Genomic DNA, 18,378 nt, shown 5'->3' with positions numbered 1-18,378 from the left:
ATGTCTCAGGAGACACAGTGCTGGGGGGTAGTAGATGTCTCAGGAGGGACAGTGCTGGGGGGTAGTAGATGTCTCAGGAGACACAGTGCTGGGGGTAGTAGATGTCTCAGGAGACACAGTGCTGGGAGGTAGTAGATGTCTCAGGAGGGACAGTACAGGGGGGTAGTAGATGTCTCAGGAGACACAGTGCTGGGGGGTAGTAGATGTCTCAGGAGACACAGTGCTGGGGGGTAGTAGATGTCTCAGGAGACACAGTACAGGGGGGGTAGTAGATGTCTCAGGAGACACAGTGCTGGGGGGTAGTAGATGTCTCAGGAGACACAGTGCTGGCGGGGTAGTAGATGTCTCAGGAGACACAGTGCTGGGGGGTAGTAGATGTCTCAGGAGGGACAGTGCTGGGGGGGTAGGAGATGTCTCAGGAGACACAGTGCTGGGGGGTAGTAGATGTCTCAGGAGGGACAGTACAGGGGGGTAGTAGATGTCTCAGGAGGGACAGTACAGGGGGGTAGTAGATGTCTCAGGAGGGACAGTACAGGGGGGTAGTAGATGTCTCAGGAGACACAGTACAGGGGGTAGTAGATGTCTCAGGAGGGACAGTGCTGGGGGGTAGTAGATGTCTCAGGAGACACAGTGCTGGGGGGTAGTAGATGTCTCAGGAGGGACAGTACAGGGGGGTAGTAGATGTCTCAGGAGAAACAGTACAGGGGGGTAGTAGATGTCTCAGGAGAAACAGTACAGGGGGGTAGTAGATGTCTCAGGAGGGACAGTACAGGGGGGTAGTGGATGTCTCAGGAGACACAGTGCTGAGGGGTAGTAGATGTCTCAGGAGGGACAGTACAGGGGGGTAGTAGATGTCTCAGGAGGGACAGTACAGGGGGGTAGTAGATGTCTCAGGAGGGACAGTACAGGGGGGTAGTAGATGTCTCAGGAGGGACAGTACAGGGGGGTAGTAGATGTCTCAGGAGGAGCCATAAAATACAGTAAGAAAGTCATGACAAAAAAACCAGAGGCGTCTGGAAATAGATTAGTACTAATGTATTAACTTTATTCGGAAGCCATAGTTATCACATGACAATAAAGTATTAGAGCGCTGGGAATTTGGACATTCCCGTTCCAAAGCGATATTCCATGACAGAGTGCCTGGGTGTGTTCTAGAATGTAGGCTATACCACTCCTCTGGGTGTAATTGTGTTTTTAAAAGATTTTTTCATTTTACATCTACCAATAATTACTATCAAGAGTTTCTCTGTGTTCTGAAGTGGCACCAACAGCAAACGCCATTGCTTCACCATATTCTTGGTAGGGAGGTGATGGCTGTCTGACTAAAATCACTAAAAGTGTATACATTTAGGCTCACATAGGGATGGGAGGGGGGAGGGAGGGGAGAAGGGGGGGGGGGGGGGGGGAAGCAAGGTTGTGTTAATACAGCAGACAGGATGTTATCATTATAACTCAATTATAACTTTAATATACAAATATATCTCTGTCACAGGGTGTAGTCACACACTGACTGCATCATGCTCTATGTACAACACACTGCTCGTTTCAACACTGTACCTCGTCACAGGGCAAGCACCTCTAGCACCACCTAGTGGCAGAGAGAGGGTGAGTACAAGCGAGGTGCTGTGTGCTCGTTGTTGCAAGGCAAGGCAAGCCGCCGTCCCCTTCTAAAGGCAAAGCAGCAGGATACAACAAACTGTACACAACATACAGTACAGCATGGGAGGGACAGAGATTCAAAAACCTGGTCAGAGAAGAAGAAGAGAGGGAAGGAGGTAGGGAGAAATGGAGAGAGGGAGGTAGGGAGAAATGGAGAGAGGGAGTGAGGGAGAAATGGAAGGATGGAGAGAGGAAGAGGGAGTGAGGGAGGGAGGGTGGGAGGTAGGTAGGTAGGGAGGTAGGGAAAAATGGAGGGATGGAGAGAGGGAGAAATTGAGGGATGGAGAGATGGAGGGAGGGAGGTAGAGAGAAATGGAGGGATGGAAAGAGGGAGAGAGGGAGGGAGGTAGGTAGGGAGAAATGGAGGGATGGAGAGAGTGAGGGAGAAATGGAAGGAGGTAAGGAGAAATAGAGGGATGGAGAGAGGGAGGCAGGGAGAAATGGAGGGAGGTAGGGAAGGAGGTAGGTAGGGAGAAATGGAGGGAGGTAGGGAAGGAGGTAGGTAGGGAGAAATGGAGGGATGAAGAGAGGGAGTGAGGGAGGGAGGTAGGGAAGGAGGGAGTGAGGGAGGTAGGGAGTGAGGGAGGGATGGAGAGAGGGAGGGAGGGAGGGAGGCAGCACACAGCCACCCTGGGGGTGATCAGCCCAGTCCCACTCTGACTGGGAAAGTCAGCCGAGTATCAGAGGAACAGCTGGGTCAGATAAAGGTGAAGTGCCACCAAGAAATAATAGATAATATCTACAGATAATAACCTGTACAAGTGTACAACATCACATCAGCATTGTAGGCAGAGAAACAACAACAACAACAACAACAACAACAACACATCACCTTCAACAAACAAATGCAGAACTTCGCACTTAACTCAATATTACGTCCATAAAACAAAAATAAACCCGAACTTTTAAATTCATTACGTTTGGCAGTGTAACGCTTTCATTCATCAACCCCCCCCCCCCCCCCTCCCCCCGTAAGTACTGACCGACTGTCCTCAGCAGACACCTTCATGACCCAATGTTCACCTCTCTTCTCTATCAACATCAAGCGGGTATTCCATCAACGTCGCAAAATCGAGGCTTTTTTTTTGTGACTTACTAAATAACCCTGGCTTTTCCTTTAGTGACGTTGATGGAATACCCCCCAGGAAACACATTCGGCCTCGTGAAACAACAGGGCAGAGTAACTTAAGTGTTTGCAACTGTTATTTCCAGAAAGGGAATAATATAGCCTATTTTAAGAAAAAACTAAAACTTTTTCTGACATTTCACCGTAAATTATTCTTAAAATGATCCTGTTTTACTCTGCGTCGGCGCAAACTGAAGTCAGTCAGGTCTGAAGTCGGTATTCAGAGGCACCCAAGAGCAGTGTCTACCCATCACTTAACAGGTAAAACCACAAAAAATCTTAAATAAAATAAATACAAAACAACTAGTAATAAACAGAACATATTCAAATGTTTGTTATTAATTATCAGGTCGACATGTCTGGGACTGGAATTAAAACAGGACATCTACTGTCTGTCAAGACAACAATATGGAATCCGTTCTCTCGACAGACTAAACCAAACATCGTTACACACACAGGGTTCCTACAAGATTCAACAAGTCAAATCCAAGACCTTTTTAGACCTTTTTTAGACCTCTTTGAATAGAATTGTAGACCTATTCGCGACACCATATGACAGCTTTTTGTCATCCTGCCGTAGCAGCGAATTGGCATTTTTTTGGGTTCCAGCTTGATTAACTTCCACGTAAATAGTTGTGGTCGGACTGATTTGCTTGCAGGACAAGCTAATCAATTTTTTTAGACCTAGCACCTCATTTTCTAGACCTAATAACTGGAACTTGGTGCCTTTTTAGGCCTTATAAATTGGATTGCTGGATTTTTGACTTCAAGGCTTTTTAAGACCAGCGCGGGAACCCTGCACACAGAGGAGAGACACCTGGAGCAGTTTGGCAGCCGGGAACACCCTCTGATATTCCAGACTAACAGCGAATTCCAAGATGAAACGCTCACCCGGGAAAAATAAACATTCAGAGAAGGTATTTCTCATGTTGAAAAGCTTTCAGAGTCAATATTAATACTACTAATAAATCATAAAATCTCCTTCCAATCTACCTAGTCTGTACTTCTGAGTAGAAGAGAGCATACAAACAGGACACGGCAACAACTTAGGACAAGCAACAAACACACGACAGGAAGCTTAGGAAAACCAACAAACACCACAGGAAAGCGGCGGTGGTGAGAGCGTCGAGGCTCAGTCAGGCGGGGAGAGTTCTGCCTTCTGAGGAGAGTTCGACGCCGTCTGAACCTAGCGAGGGAGGGAAAACACAGGTGTCCAAATAACATCTCGACGACGGCAGCTAAACGATGCCGCTAGGTAACCCCCGGGCAACTGGCAAAGAGCATTATTGTTCCTGTTCCTGGGCTACTTAGAACAGTGGCCAATCAAAACACAGGAGTCCGTTGGATCTTTCCGTCTGCAACGGAAAGACTGACTTGCGTTGCTCAAACCGTCGGTCTGGCAAACAGAACTTGGAATAAAAACCACACAGTTTGAATATTTACAGTTGCTGTTTGAATATTGACAGTTGCTCGCTTGGCCCCTCGAAATAAATAAATACCTCAGGTCTGGTGTGTGTGTCTGGTGAACTGTGGCGCAGGGGGAGGTGGTAGTGAGATGCTAGTAGTGCTACCTCGGGGAGGAAAAACAGCGGCGTGTGTGTGTGTGTACCGTCCGTTGGTAGTCATTCAGAGGCAGCGTGAGGCAAACACAACAGCTTACCACAGAGGAACTTGCTCAACTAAGTGCAATAGAGCGAGCAAGTGTGTGTGTGTGTGAGTGTGTGTACGTGTATGTGCGTGTACGTGTGTGGTGTGTGTGTGTGTGTATGCACAAACGCACAAGTCTTTATGTATCTCTGTGTGTCTACCACCAAGGAACGTGTACTAGAATGTGCGCTTGTGTATGCGGCAGGGTTTCCGTTAACCGATAATTACCGGTCTTTGTCCGGTAAAATTAGTTGAAGTCCGACAAACTGAAAACTCGTCGGACATAAATGTCCGGTGAAAATAATTCCCTCTAACCATTTTCAGCTGAGCACCAAACACACACACACAACACTGCCCAAGAGAGAAGGACCCGCCCCCTTTAGTTAGCCTATAGGCTAGAGAGAGAGAGAGACTAACTAAACTAAAGGGGGCGGGTCCTTCTCTCTCGGGCAGTGTGTGTGTTTGGTGCTCAGCTGAAAATGGTGTCCCGAAGCGGAGCGCTTTAACTTTATCGCACAATAACAAGGATAACAAACGAAACGGACAACATTTACACTAAGATGGAGACAAACTTCAGCGATATGATCTAACAGCCGGTCTTCAGGACGACATACAGACCCGTATGAGCTTACAGGGCTATCCCCTATCTATCTGAGAAAAGGCATAGCCTAGGCTGTAACATCGAACGGAAATTAGCCTATACGCATTGCAAGTTAATTTAAAGCCTATTTATTTTCAAAGAGTTTTATTCTATTTTATTTTATCTGATAAAAGGCATATGAACGGAAATTAGACTAGCCGTGTCACGCCAGAAGCCTACATGCTTGCACTGTTACTGTTCAATAAAATGTTATACATCTAGACATTGTGGTATTTCTTTATATACGTATCCCAGACTGCCTATCAATTGTTTCTCAATAAACAGTTATGTTCTCCCCATTGTCATACTCCCGAGCTAAACGAAATGCCTTCCCAACCAGCGAGACCTGGTTATAGAAATGACGTTGTTTTATTGATTTTTAAAAAAGGGTAAAACTGGAAAGAGAAAATAGAAAACTCACATTAATCCCAAACAATTTAACAAACTTCAGTTAACGTAATGTGGAGTCCGTTCATTGATCGATGCTGTCTGTTCAGTTCCCAGTGAGGCGCCCGTTCAGCGCTGGACCCGTTCAGCGCTGGATTTGACGCATGGCATAGCGCGCATGCGTCAAATCATGTTATATTATTATATATTATATAGCTCGCATCTAATCGTATCGGATGAGAAATAGACATTAAATGGCATATATAGGCCGCTACACAACAGTAATCACCGCGACAAACAGCTATATTAGATTTGAAGGGGAAAAAATATGATTTTGAAAAAAAAAATTTTTATTATATTTTAATATGATGACCGGAATATATCACGTTTGTCCGGTAAATCGAATTCTTCCCGGACACGATGTCCGACGGCAAATTTTTCTAACGGAAACCCTGGTATGCGGGTATGTGCGCTTGTATGTGCGCGCTTGTGTGTGTGCTCTTGTGTACGCTTGCTTGTGTGTGTGCTCGTGTACGCTTGCTTGTGTGTGTACGCGCTTGTGTGCGCTTGTCTGTGTGCGCTTGTCTGTGTGCGCTTGCGCTTGTGCGCACGCGCCACAACCTCTCTCTCTCCCTCCCTCTCCCCTCAGGCGATGAAGGTCTTGATGACCTTCTGGATGATCAGGCCACAGCCGGGGCAGGGCGCGCGGCCCTTGTGCAGCCGGCGGGCGCAGGGGAAGCAGGTGAGCAGGTGGGCCGTGCGCCCGTGCACGATGCTGCCGTTGCGCGGCCGCAGGCGACACAACTTGCAGGGCTCCAGCAGCGCCTCGGGCCTCACCTCCTCCACCTCCATCATCAGCCCCTCCTCCCTCCCTCCTCCCCCCCCCTGCGGCCGGGGACCCTTCCCCTTCCCTGCCCCCCTCCCCGAGGCCGAGGAGGAGACACCGGAGACAGCGGAGACACCGCCGCCCCCGGGGGGGGGCAGGGGGCGGCCCGGGGTGGAGTGGGAGGGCAGGATGACCGGGTCCGACACGGTGCGGAGGCAGTCGGGCACGTCCACGCCCGCGTCGCTGCTGTTGCTGCCGTCGTCGTCGACGACGACGTCGCGGGTGGTGTTGAGAGAGGTGCATGCTGGGATGTCGGGCACGGAGAGGGAGTGGGCCAGGCGGGGGACCACGGCTTTGTACCAGTTCTTCTGCAGGGCCCAGCAGCGGACACAGTAGCGCTGGAGGGGGGAGTTGAACTTGCGGCACTCCGTGCACTGCCACGCGTCCTGAGGGAGGGAGGAGGAGGGGGGAGGAGGGGGGGGGGGGAGGAGGGAGGAGAGGGAGGAGAGGGAGGAGGAGGAGGTGGGGAGGGAGAGAGGGAGGAGAAGAAGAGATGGAGAGAGGGAGGAGGAGGAGGGGAAGAAGAGAGGGAGGAGGAGAGAGGCAGGAGGAGAGAGGGAGGAGGAGGAGGAGAGGGAGGAGGAGGAGAGAGGGAGGAGGAGGAGAGAGGGAGGAGGAGGAGAGAGGGAGGGGGAGGAGAGAGGGAGGGGGAGGAGAGAGGGAGGGGGAGGAGAAGAGAGGGAAGAGGAGAGAGGGAGAGAGAGAGAGAAAGGGAAGAAGAAAGGAGAGAATTAGGACAGAGACTATTAATAGGCCGTATGAATCAGTAACTATTCATAGTTGTTTAGAAGGCAGACAGACGGGTAGACAGACAGACAGACAGACAGGCAGACGGGCAGGAAGAGAGACAGACACACAGACAGACAGACAGGCAGACAGACACAGACAGACAGACACAGACAGACACAGACAGAGAGACAGACAGACAGACACAGACAGACACAGACACAGACAGACAGACAGACACAGACAGACAGGCAGGCAGACAGACAGACAGACACAGACAGACAGGCAGACAGACAGACACAGACAGACACAGACAGGCAGACAGACAGGCAGACAGACAGACAGACAGGCAGATACAGACAGACAGAGAGACAGGCAGACAGACCTGTGTGGAGACCTCTGTATCAATGTCGTCACTCAGACACTGAGAGTCTTCATCTGGCTCCTCCTGCATCTGGACAGACAGGAGACAACACGCAGCGTCATCAGTCACCTGACCACCCCTCAAACACACCTGATCACCTCTCAAACACACCTGATCACCCCTCAAACACACCTGATCACCCCTCAAACACACCTGATCACGCCTGTGGCGGCTTCCACACTAGCTGTGTCTGCTGTGTCTCTAACTGCGGAGCTGCTTCTGCCAGCCCTGTCTTTCTACACTGAGTTTTGCCTGCAACACACGCGGAAAAAGTAGGCGAAAGTCTGACTCTAGCTGGCGTGCTGCGGCAGCCAGCGTGAGACACGCTTCAGACACGCGCCTCACGCACGCTTGTATGTTAACATGGGCGCCGAAATGACACACATGCTCTGCTGAGGTTGACGCTTGCGGTGTGTTGTTGTCGTTAGCCAGGCACCTTAGTCAGCAGTCAGAGCTGGGACGTTTCACTAGAGCGCAACTCTCATCAATAAGCAAACACAAGACCATGACAGGGACAGATAACCATGTATGGTATGCCAAGTGTCCCATTGTGAACAATCCTCCATGTCTGTAATTAATAATAATAATAATAATAGATTTTTATTTAAAAGCACCTTTCTCAAACTCAAGGACACTGTACAGAAGAAAAAGACAAAAGAAGAGACAACAAACAAGAAGAAAAAACACAACAAAGAAAAACAGAACATGGATACACCAGATAAAATCGTATAAAATAAAATAAAAGTGAACATTGAATTGAAAAGTAGTGAATGAACGCGTCCGTGTCTGTCATTGATTCGGTCTAACACACACACACACACACACACACACAGAGTCGTCCTTTACCTCTTTATCGTCCGCCTTCTCCTCCCTTCCTCCTCCCTCCTCCTCCTCCGGCGGGGTCAACTCTCCCTCCCCTCCTCCTCCCTCCTCCTCCAGCGCCGCCTCCTTCATCTCCACGCTCACCTGTTCGCTCTCCCTCACCTGCTCCTCGCCCTCCGTCAGGAACCACAGGTCGTCCGTGGTGTCCGACACGATGGCCGTGTCCTCCTCCTGCGCAGGAGACACCTGACCTCACTCAACATGTGACCTGTGACCTCATCACTGTGTGACCCCCCTCACTCAACATGTGACATGTGACCTCATCAGTGTGACCTCCTCACTGTGTGACCTCATCACTGTGTGACCTCATCACTGTGTGACCCCTACACTGTGTGACCTCATCACTGTGTGACCTCATCACTGTGTGACCCCTACACTGTGTGACCTCATCACTGTGTGACCCCTACACTGTGTGACCTCATCACTGTGTGACCTCATCACTGTGTGACTTCATCACTGTGTGACCTCACTCAACATGTGACCTCATCACTGTGTGACCTCACTCAACATGTGACCTCATCACTGTGTGACCCCATCACTCAACATGTGACCTCATCACTGTGTGACCCCATCACTGTGTGACCTCATCACTGTCTGACCTCATCACTGTGTGACTGGTGACCTCATCACTGTGTGACCTCCCCCATCATTCTTGTCAATCTCTACTGCCCCTATCTCAATAAAGCAGAAATGACCTAAAAACATATTTATTTATTTTAAAACACAGAAGCGGTGTGTGTTCTTACATGGTTAGTGTGTGTTCATACTTGGTTAGTGTGTGTTCATACTTGGTTAGTGTGTGTTCATACTTGGTTAGTGTGTGTTCTTACTTGGTTGGTGTGTGTTCATACTTGGTTAGTGTGTGTTCATACTTGGTTAGTGTGTGTTCATACTTGGTTAGTGTGTGTTCATACTTGGTTGGTGTGTGTTCATACTTGGTTAGTGTGTGTTCATACTTGGTTAGTGTGTGTTCATACTTGGTTGGTGTGTGTTCATACATGGTTAGTGTGTGTTCATACTTGGTTGGTGTGTGTTCATACTTGGTTGGTGTGTGTTCATACATGGTTAGTGTGTGTTCATACTTGGTTAGTGTGTGTTCATACTTGGTTAGTGTGTGTTCATACTTGGTTAGTGTGTGTTCTTACTTGGTTAGTGTGGATGTCCGTAGAGCCGTTGCTTCTGCGACTGTAGTTACTGCGCAGGTTACCCAGAAACCACCAGGGCAGGCCAGAGAGGTCCCACTCGTCCAGGGTGACGTCCAGCTTGGGTCGCTTACAGGCCGACCGGGGCAGGCCGTCCAGAGAGTCTGAGGGAGAGGTCACAAGGTCAGAGGTCACAAGGTCGAGGGGGTCAACGTTTAATCCCGTCAGATCACACCATCAACCAGGAAATTTAAAAATCCTTTTAGGAACCGAATTGTTAACAACTGCATCTCTTGTTCCAGGTGAAGTAAAGCAAGTATCCTTGAGAACCGATGGTTCTGGAGCCTAACGGCCCTTAGGGGGCAGGAGCCTATCTCCTGTTTCTGTAGTGTGGGTCGCAGGGTCTTACCCCCCAATCCAGCCCTTGATACTGAGTGCCAAGCAGGGAGGCATCGGGTAACATTTTTATAGTCTTTGCTACGACTCGGCCGGGGATTGAACTCACAACCTTACCGATCTCAGGGCGGGCACTAACTGCAAAACCAGCAGAGCTGGTATTATTAGAATGATTATTAGAATTATTATTATTATTATTATTATTATTATTATTTACCATCATCTGGCTCGCGTGGTCGTCTCTGTGAGGGGGTCTGCAGGGGGAGGAGCATGTCGCTGGCCACACCCAGCCCTGCTTTGGCCACGCCCCCACACACCTGGACAAGCAGGAGAGAAGAAGAGGACAGCCAATCAGACCACAGAGCAGAGACATGGCACATGGTGGATCCACAGCTCCCTTACAGCACAGCCTCGGGGGGAGGGGCACCTCTGGGGAGGGGGGGGGTAGGGCCAAAGGTAGTGGGGGCCGGGGGGGTATAAGGAGCGGGGGCAGGAGCGTAGGGGGGGGGGGGGGGGGGTACTGGGTAAGGAGTGTGGGGTAGGGTCAAAGGTAGGTAAGGTGGAGTAGGAGTGGGGTGGGCGAAGAGGGGGGGGGGGGGGGGTAGTTGGGGGGATGGGGTTGTGGCTGTAGCGGAGCAAGGTGGGAGGGGGGTCAGGTGGGGACGGGTGCGGTGGGGTGTGTTGGGGTGGGCAGTTCGGGGGGGGTGTGGAGGGATGGGGGTTGTGGCTGGGCCTGTGACTGGTTGGGGAGCTGTGTTTCCCCCGGGTTTGGAGCCAGAGAAGGTAACTCTGAGACAGCCAGAGAAGGGAACTCTGAGACAGACAGAGACATGACTCTGCCCCCCGAGCCTCTGGGTGGCGCTGGTGGGTAAGGCGGGCCGTTGTGGCGCCACCGGGGCCAGAGCCAGAGGCGGGGTTGTACAGAGACGGTGCTACTCTGTACAGATAAAACACCACCGGAGACAGCAGCCCTGCCCCCCCCCCCTGCCCTCACAACACACTGGTCACTCCTGGGGGGTCACATTATTAATAATAATATATCTATATATTTTTTCATTTTGTCAGTTGCAACTAGTCAGGAAATTATTTGGTGAATTTGGTTATGTTTTGCTCTAGAGCCATAGACGGCGACACTGGTGCAATTCGGTGTCTTGGTTCAAGGTTTGGTGCCTTGCTCAAGGACACACCGACAACACGTGTCCAGCCGGGGATTCGAACCGCCAAACTGCAGCCGACGCCAGCTCTACCTCCTGAGCCACTGCCACCCATTACCAAGTAAGCAGGGCGTGGCGGTGTGTGTGTGTGTGTGTGCGTGCGCGTGTGTGTGCGTGTGTATCGATTCCAAATGCAGTCAGAAGGGCCGGAATTACAGAAGGATTTATCACTGAAACTACGGAGAGAGATTTAGACCAAACAGACCAGGAGGAGAGAGAGAGAGAGAGAGACGCGCTGAGCTTTAAGAGCGTGGCGTTGCGCCCCCTCCCCTCTCTGGGCCCGGGGGGGGGGGGGGCTACCAGGGTTGTGTGTTGTGAGGCGGCGGGGAGGGTTGAGGGTCCCTGTTTCTCCTGAGCACCAAGCTTGGGCTTTACCTGACCGCGGTCCTCCTCTCCTCCCTCTACACACTCACGGCCCACAGAAAGACTCTCTGCTGCATCTGCGTTTCAAAATGAGACACAGTAACACACAGCAACATCCACCCCACCCTCTTTCTTTTTAATTCACACTCACTCTCACACACACACACACACACACGCCCTTTCAAACACACACACAACACACGCACACACACACACACCCTTTCAAACACGCACACACACACACACACACCCTTTCAAACACGACGACAACATACACACAGCAACATCCCACCCTCTTCTTCAATTCACACACACACACCCTTTCAAACACAACACACACACACACACACACACACACACACACACACACACACACAAACACACAAACACTAGTAGCCACACACACACACACACACACAGTAGTATCCACACACACACACACACACACACACACACAAGGCAGCTCTGGCTTCTTCAGAAGACTCTGTGGGGTAAGTGACCAGAGACCCCCCACACACACACACACACACACACACACACACACACAGTAGTATCCACAAACACACACACACACACACACACACACCTCTTTCAACTTGTCATGCATAAAGTGGTTTATAAAAGACAGACAGAGTACCGTATTTTCCGCACTATAAGGCGCACTTAAAAGCCTTTAATTTTCAAAAAAAACGACAGTGCGCCTTATAACCCGGAGCGCCTTATATATGGATCAATTGGTTAATTTGTTGATCCATACTGGTTGTACACGGCGCTCAAGGCGCTCTGTCAAAATGTTTCAGTACGACTGGTAAACTACAAAGCCGCACCGCTTGCAGCATTACGGTAATCAGTAAACACCGGTATACTGTGCTTACTCACAGTCCCACACCAAGACCCCAAGTAAAGAAGACTAAACAGAGTTTCCGAGGGAACAAAGTGAGATTCTTGGTGCTTTCAACTTGAAGTTTTAAAGTACCCACTCGATATAATAAACAACAGTTTAACGATCACTAAACACTTATCATTTGTGTATTGGATTCATTATTCTCGTTTGCCGGAGGCTACCGGTAAGGGAGGGTTGACTTGTAAACATAGTTTCGTTTTAGCTCGTGTTCAAAAGCAAGAACTGTGTGTTCATCTAGTTATGTGTAGTTATGTGTTTTTAGCATGTCGATGTTCTCCCAGTATGTTGTCATGTTATTAAAATACAGTTTAGACCTTCGTAGCGATGTGTTTTGTTAGCTGTTAGCCGCTAGCAGCGTTTGTTGTGGTTTGGTCAGAGTCACTTTTCTCCCATTCAGTGTTTGAGGTGAACCAACATTCAAATACGCCTGTCGTGTTCAATCTTTCTCTGATTTGAATGTATGACACATCATTTGAAAGCTTACAATCTGTAGTTTAAGCATGTGTAAAAACTGAAAAAGTACGTTGCACATTTCACCAGGAGCTGTCACATATTGGTTGTTGGTTATAATTGTATAGCCTATTGGTTGTTTTCTGGTGTTGTTTTGCTCTGTTTGTAGTCTACTTGATGTATTTTTATCAGCTGTTAAATCACCACAGCGGTTAATCCACTAATAGAGATAATAGCAGATTGAAAATGCTTGTAGCTAACTACTCTATATCTCGTGGTTGCAGCTATTGCGAATTGCTATTCACGCGAGTCAGCTGTGAATCACCGCAGGTCCTTGACGCTTGTTGCAAAAATGGATGACGAACGGCTGATACTTGAGGTGGAAAAATATATATTTTTGACAGTGGAGCAGGTAGAACGTTGACGGTGACAACGCTCAGGTGGAGCTTGGACAACGGGAAGTTGACACAACACCGATGGAGAGGTGACGCAACGCAGTAGGTGGAGCTTGGGCGTAACGCAACCCCAGTCAAACGTTTGACTGCAGTATCTATTCTATGCGCCTTATAATCCGGTGCGCCTTATAATCCGGTGCGCCCTGTATATGAAAACAGTTCTAAAATAGGCCATTCATTGAAGGTGCGCCTTATAATCCGGTGCGCCTTATAGTGCGGAAAATACGGTAGACTGGTTGTTCTTAAGCTGTTACCCAACAACTCTACCTGCTGAGAACAGCTGACAGCTATATATTAACAGCTATGCACTGGACAATAACACATACCATCACTACTTAAACACTATTTAACATGTTGGCTTTGACACAAGGTCACACACACACACACACAAAAGGAAAGAGAAAAAAAAAAGGAGTGAATGAAATTCAAAATGACAAATCACAATCATGTCACACTCAAACAACCCACTGTCCTAACACACACACTCACTCACGCAGTCCTAACACACACTCACACACACACTCACGCAGCATTCAGTGTCCCCCCACCCTGTGTGCCTTACCAAGCACACGTTCCTCTTCAGAGGGATCAAAAATGTATTTGAACAACAGATATCTTTACGAGCGCTGAAGGCAGAACTTACCGGAACAATTCAGCACAACTAAATACTTCTTCAGCATGTCGTAGACCGGACTGCAACACAACCACATCTGGATTAAAACATGATCCCCTGCTGCGCTTAGGGATGCTCCGATTTATCGGCCACCGATTTAAATCGGCCGATTTCACTCCAAATGACTCGATCGGTGATCGGCAAAAATGGCCGATCGCAAAAACCGTTCTTTTTTTTTTTTTTTTTTTTTTCTGGGGAAGACATAACTGAACAGAAAACATAGGAGGACGTAACAGTATGTAAACCATGAAGGCCACGTTTATGATGTCTTTTATACAGCCATATCGACTGACTTGGGCTTTAGGCCCTAACTGGGTGATAGGCCAGACTTTTACTATGCCATAAAAATGGGTCTGCGTTTGCTTGGTGCCTAATGGATCAAAACTTTTGTCTAAAAAGCAAAAAATATGTAGGCTATCCAGTCAGTAGGCCTACAGTTATGTATTTTTTTAAAAATCGGTATCGGTATCGGTATCGGTTGATCTTGAGGAAAAAAATCGGTGATCGGTATCGGCCCCAAAAATCCAGATCGGAGCATCCCTAGCTGCGCTTACAAACACTATAGATACCAAGCAGGTACGTGTGTGGATACTACTGTGTATGTGTGTGTGTGTGAGTGTGTGTGTGTGTGTGTGTGTGTGTGTGTGTGTGTGTGTGTGTGTGCGTGTGTGTACACACCTGGGGTTTTTGAGAGAGAAGCTCTCCACCTCCAGCAGCTCCCCCAGCGGGTCGTCCTGACAGTGGACGATGTGCTGCCGCTGCTTATCATACAGCTGCTTCACCACGATGTACTGACCCAGGTGGTGCATCACCTAGAACACACACACACACACGCACACACACACACACACACACAATGATGTACTGACCCAGGTGGTGCATCACCTAGAACACACACACACACACACACACACACACACACGATGTACTGACCCAGGTGGTGCACACACACACACACACACACACACACACGCACACACCAGGTAGTCCATCACCTACAACACACACACATTCAATAATGCAAAGGCACATTCATTTGTACAGCACATATTCATACAAATTAATGTAGGCTCATTGTGCTTTATATAATACACAAGATCAAAATGTGACATGTTCGAGTGTTTCGGTCCACATCCGATTTAATGTTTGGACCTTTCTTTAGAAAAATGTGAATACATTTCCGCGTTGTTGAAAATCAATGACACATCAACTAACACAGCTTGTTCTGTGAGCCTGCTAACAATGTAAAGTAGTGTTCTAGTTAACTAGGTAGCAGTGGGGGATTACTCACCCAATCCATTGCGTTGCAATACTTTGGCTTGACCAGCGAGTTTGTGTTGTGATTCTCAACAACGCGTTTAATAAAAGTCGTAAGATCGTTAAATTGTTGTTTATTATATCAAGTGGGTACTTTAAAACTTAAAGTTCGTATTATAAAAAAATAAAAATAAAAACTAGATATTGTTGACACAATAAGTTTCACTTTCACTTTCTGACCCCTTCAAGTGAGCGTGTGGTTCACCAGTCGCTGTCACATAATTTTTGCACCCTTCTGTTTTGCTCTTCCAATGACCACAAACCACGACAGTTGACATGGCAACCCCATGGCATCCCCGTGGCAACCCCGTGGCATCCCCATGGCAACAGCTCACCTCCTTGAGGGTGAAGACATCTTCCTGGGCTCCGGCCACACGCAGAATCTGCAGGAGAGCATCTTTGGGCTGCACCTGAAACACACACACACACACACACACACACACACACACACACAACAGATGGTAAATGGGACTGCACTTACATACACACACACACACACACACACACACACACACACACACACACACACACACACTTACATAGTGCCGTATTCCAAATTGCCTTCCATTGGGAGCTCAGTGTCTTCGCTGCCCAAGGACACTTCGACATGTGGGCCAGCCGGGGGTTCACACACACACACACACACACACACACACACACACACACACACTTCGACATGTGGGCCAGCCGGGGGTTCGGACTACTCCAGGGAACAGTAGTGGCGGTGTTGTTCCCAGGTGGGATTTGAACTCACGACCTTCTGATCAGCAGTCCAACTAAGTATGCACTACTACTAGGCCACCGCGACAGACATGACTGGCTCATGGCTGTGTTCCAACAACGTGGCTATTCATACAGAGGAACCAATGTCCACACACACACACACACACACACACAACTATTATAGGCTGGTGACACAGAGCCCCTCAAGCCATCTGGGGGCGGCTGTGGCTCAGGAGGTAGAGCCGGGCGCCTTATGATCACAAGGTCGGCAGATCACGGTTCGGGGGGGGGGGGGGGGTGACTGGCCACATGTCGAGGTGTCCTAGGGCAAGACACTGAACCCCAGATTGTTCCCAATGAGCGGGCCGGCGCCTTGCATGGCAGCTAGCCGCCATAAGTGAGTCCATTTACCATCTAAAAGTTGTAATTATCTTCTCACCTGATCCCCCCCCAGGTAATATAACCATCTCTCACCTGATTCCCCCCCCAGGTAATATAACCATCTCTCACCTGATTCCCCCCCAGGTAATATAACCATCTCTCACCTGATCCCCCCCCCAGGTAATATAACCATCTCTCACCTGATCCCCCCCCAGGTAATATAACCATCTCTCACCTGATTCCCCTCCCCAGGTAATATAACCATCTCTCACCTGATTCCCCTCCCCAGGTAAGATCCGACATGCTGGGGTCGATGTTGGGCTTGATGCTGGGTGCTGGGCTGGCGGTAGCGAGTTCATAATAAACAAAAACAAAGAATCTGAAAGACAACAACAATGTTGCATTAAGACACAGTCACACTACCAACAACACACAGCAGCAGGAAACATGTTTGCACGTTCATATGAAGAATCAATCAGAGTCGGGATGTGACAGCTGTCCGTCAAACACACGTGTAGTGTTGCTGCGACCCTGGGACTCGTCTAACTCCTGGCGACCCAGGGTTGCCAGATGGGGCGTGTTCCCGCCGAATGGGCTTTTTTTTTTTTTTATCACACTGGGTCGGAAAAAAAGCATTTGTGCTGGACTAGATAAAACAGCATTTAGACGGTATCATAAGTGTCAGTGCCTGAAAGAAGTTACAAAATGCGTTCAGTTAAAACACACACCCTAGTAGCTGTACATACAATGTGCAGGTTTTTTGTTGTTATTTTTACAAACATCATTGGCAACAGACACACAGTTTAGGGGCAGGAGATGATGGACACTTGCCCAATAGCGCTTTGCATGTTTTGGGACGGTGGGTTTAGCGGGTTTTAAAAGACTGTGGTTAGGCTGGAAAATGTCAATCCCACCTGGCAACCCTGCCATGGAAAGGTCTGGACATAGGTTGCTACGCCATCATGTGCAGACAGACTATCATACATCCCAGTAACTCCTTCCAGAGATAAAAACATATTATTTAAGACATTCAGATGCATCTGTTCAAGTCGGTGAACTACAATACTGTTTCAACCTGAACGCGAAACGTCCAGTCGTGTCTCTGTCCAACACCAGGACACCAGCCTGAACTTTCAACTCCAGCAATTAAACTGACCCGAGAGAAGTGAGACCAGCTAGCTAACACAAACAAACACAAACACACACCAGCTATCTGCTTGATATGACAAATATGTATTTAAAATATGTCTTTCTCCATACGACACACAACACAAGACCCTGACAGCTGATGGCCCTGGCCCCCTGGAGGAGAAAGTTAAAGACAACAGCTAACATACCGAACTCTCTCTGGCTGGCTGGTCGCTGCTTCAGGCACCAGACGTTAGCCTCCTAGCTAGCTGAGTTAGCTGTCACTAGCTAAACAATAATCATCATAATAATAATTATTATTATTTTTCATTCATTTTATTTTCATTCAAACGAATCTCAGAGTGCTTACAGAGTAAAGAAACTAAACAAAAAAAAATCATAGTAAAAATAAAAACAATACAAAAGAAATGAACACAGCCAGGTTTAGCAGTTTAGCATCGAACTTAACTCTTATCTAACCAGCCTTAGCTGTGCTGCTGTTAGCTCAAACTTAAATTAAAAACTTAAATTAAATTAAATTAAATTAAATTAAACTGCACCGAACCGAACCGAACTCACCTCAACGTTCCATTACGTCATGATTGGCTACATTGTTGCAGATCCACCTGCTGGTCACGTGGTGTTCAGGGTTCTGAAGGTAAAGCAACAAAGTAACAACAAAGTCCAGCAACGTTCGGAACTAAAGACACATTCAAATCTGAACATTCGGTGCGTTCGTCAACTCGCTCTCAGAGCGCCGGAGCGCACGCTGCTGTTCGACGTCATAAAGGGACCAAGTCATTTGATTGGACGAGAGGCGTTCCACGAGTGCTGATCAGATTTCCGGAGCGTGTT

The 18,378-nt window shown here is 48.5% G+C and overlaps 1 protein-coding gene across 2 annotated transcripts; it reads right to left on the bottom strand.

The window, feature by feature from the left end:
• Positions 1-6,104: 6,104 nt before the first annotated feature.
• Positions 6,105-18,182, bottom strand: mdm4 (MDM4 regulator of p53; the record flags this gene model as incomplete). 2 transcript variants are annotated; one of them, XM_080548399.1, is made up of 11 exons in its annotated part: positions 18,103-18,182; positions 16,668-16,774; positions 15,627-15,701; positions 14,653-14,786; positions 13,945-13,994; positions 11,505-11,569; positions 10,133-10,232; positions 9,523-9,683; positions 8,342-8,563; positions 7,457-7,525; positions 6,105-6,731 (listed from the first exon to the last, which is right to left on the bottom strand). In XM_080548399.1, exons 2-11 carry the CDS (start codon positions 16,752-16,754, stop codon positions 6,105-6,107), a joined length of 1,590 nt encoding a protein of 529 aa, XP_080404525.1. In that variant the 5' UTR covers positions 16,755-16,774; positions 18,103-18,182. The 2 variants fall into 2 exon arrangements, with proteins under 2 accessions (XP_080404525.1, XP_080404526.1); XM_080548400.1 differs by having other exon boundaries at positions 8,342-8,548.
• Positions 18,183-18,378: the final 196 nt, after the last annotated feature.

Source organism: Nansenia antarctica (genome assembly GCF_963989245.1).
Source record: "Nansenia antarctica genome assembly, chromosome: 18".
NCBI classification, from domain to species: domain Eukaryota; kingdom Metazoa; phylum Chordata; class Actinopteri; order Argentiniformes; family Microstomatidae; genus Nansenia; species Nansenia antarctica.
Note: the sequence above shows the minus strand (reverse complement) of the source record. Positions and strands in the feature narration are given on the sequence as shown.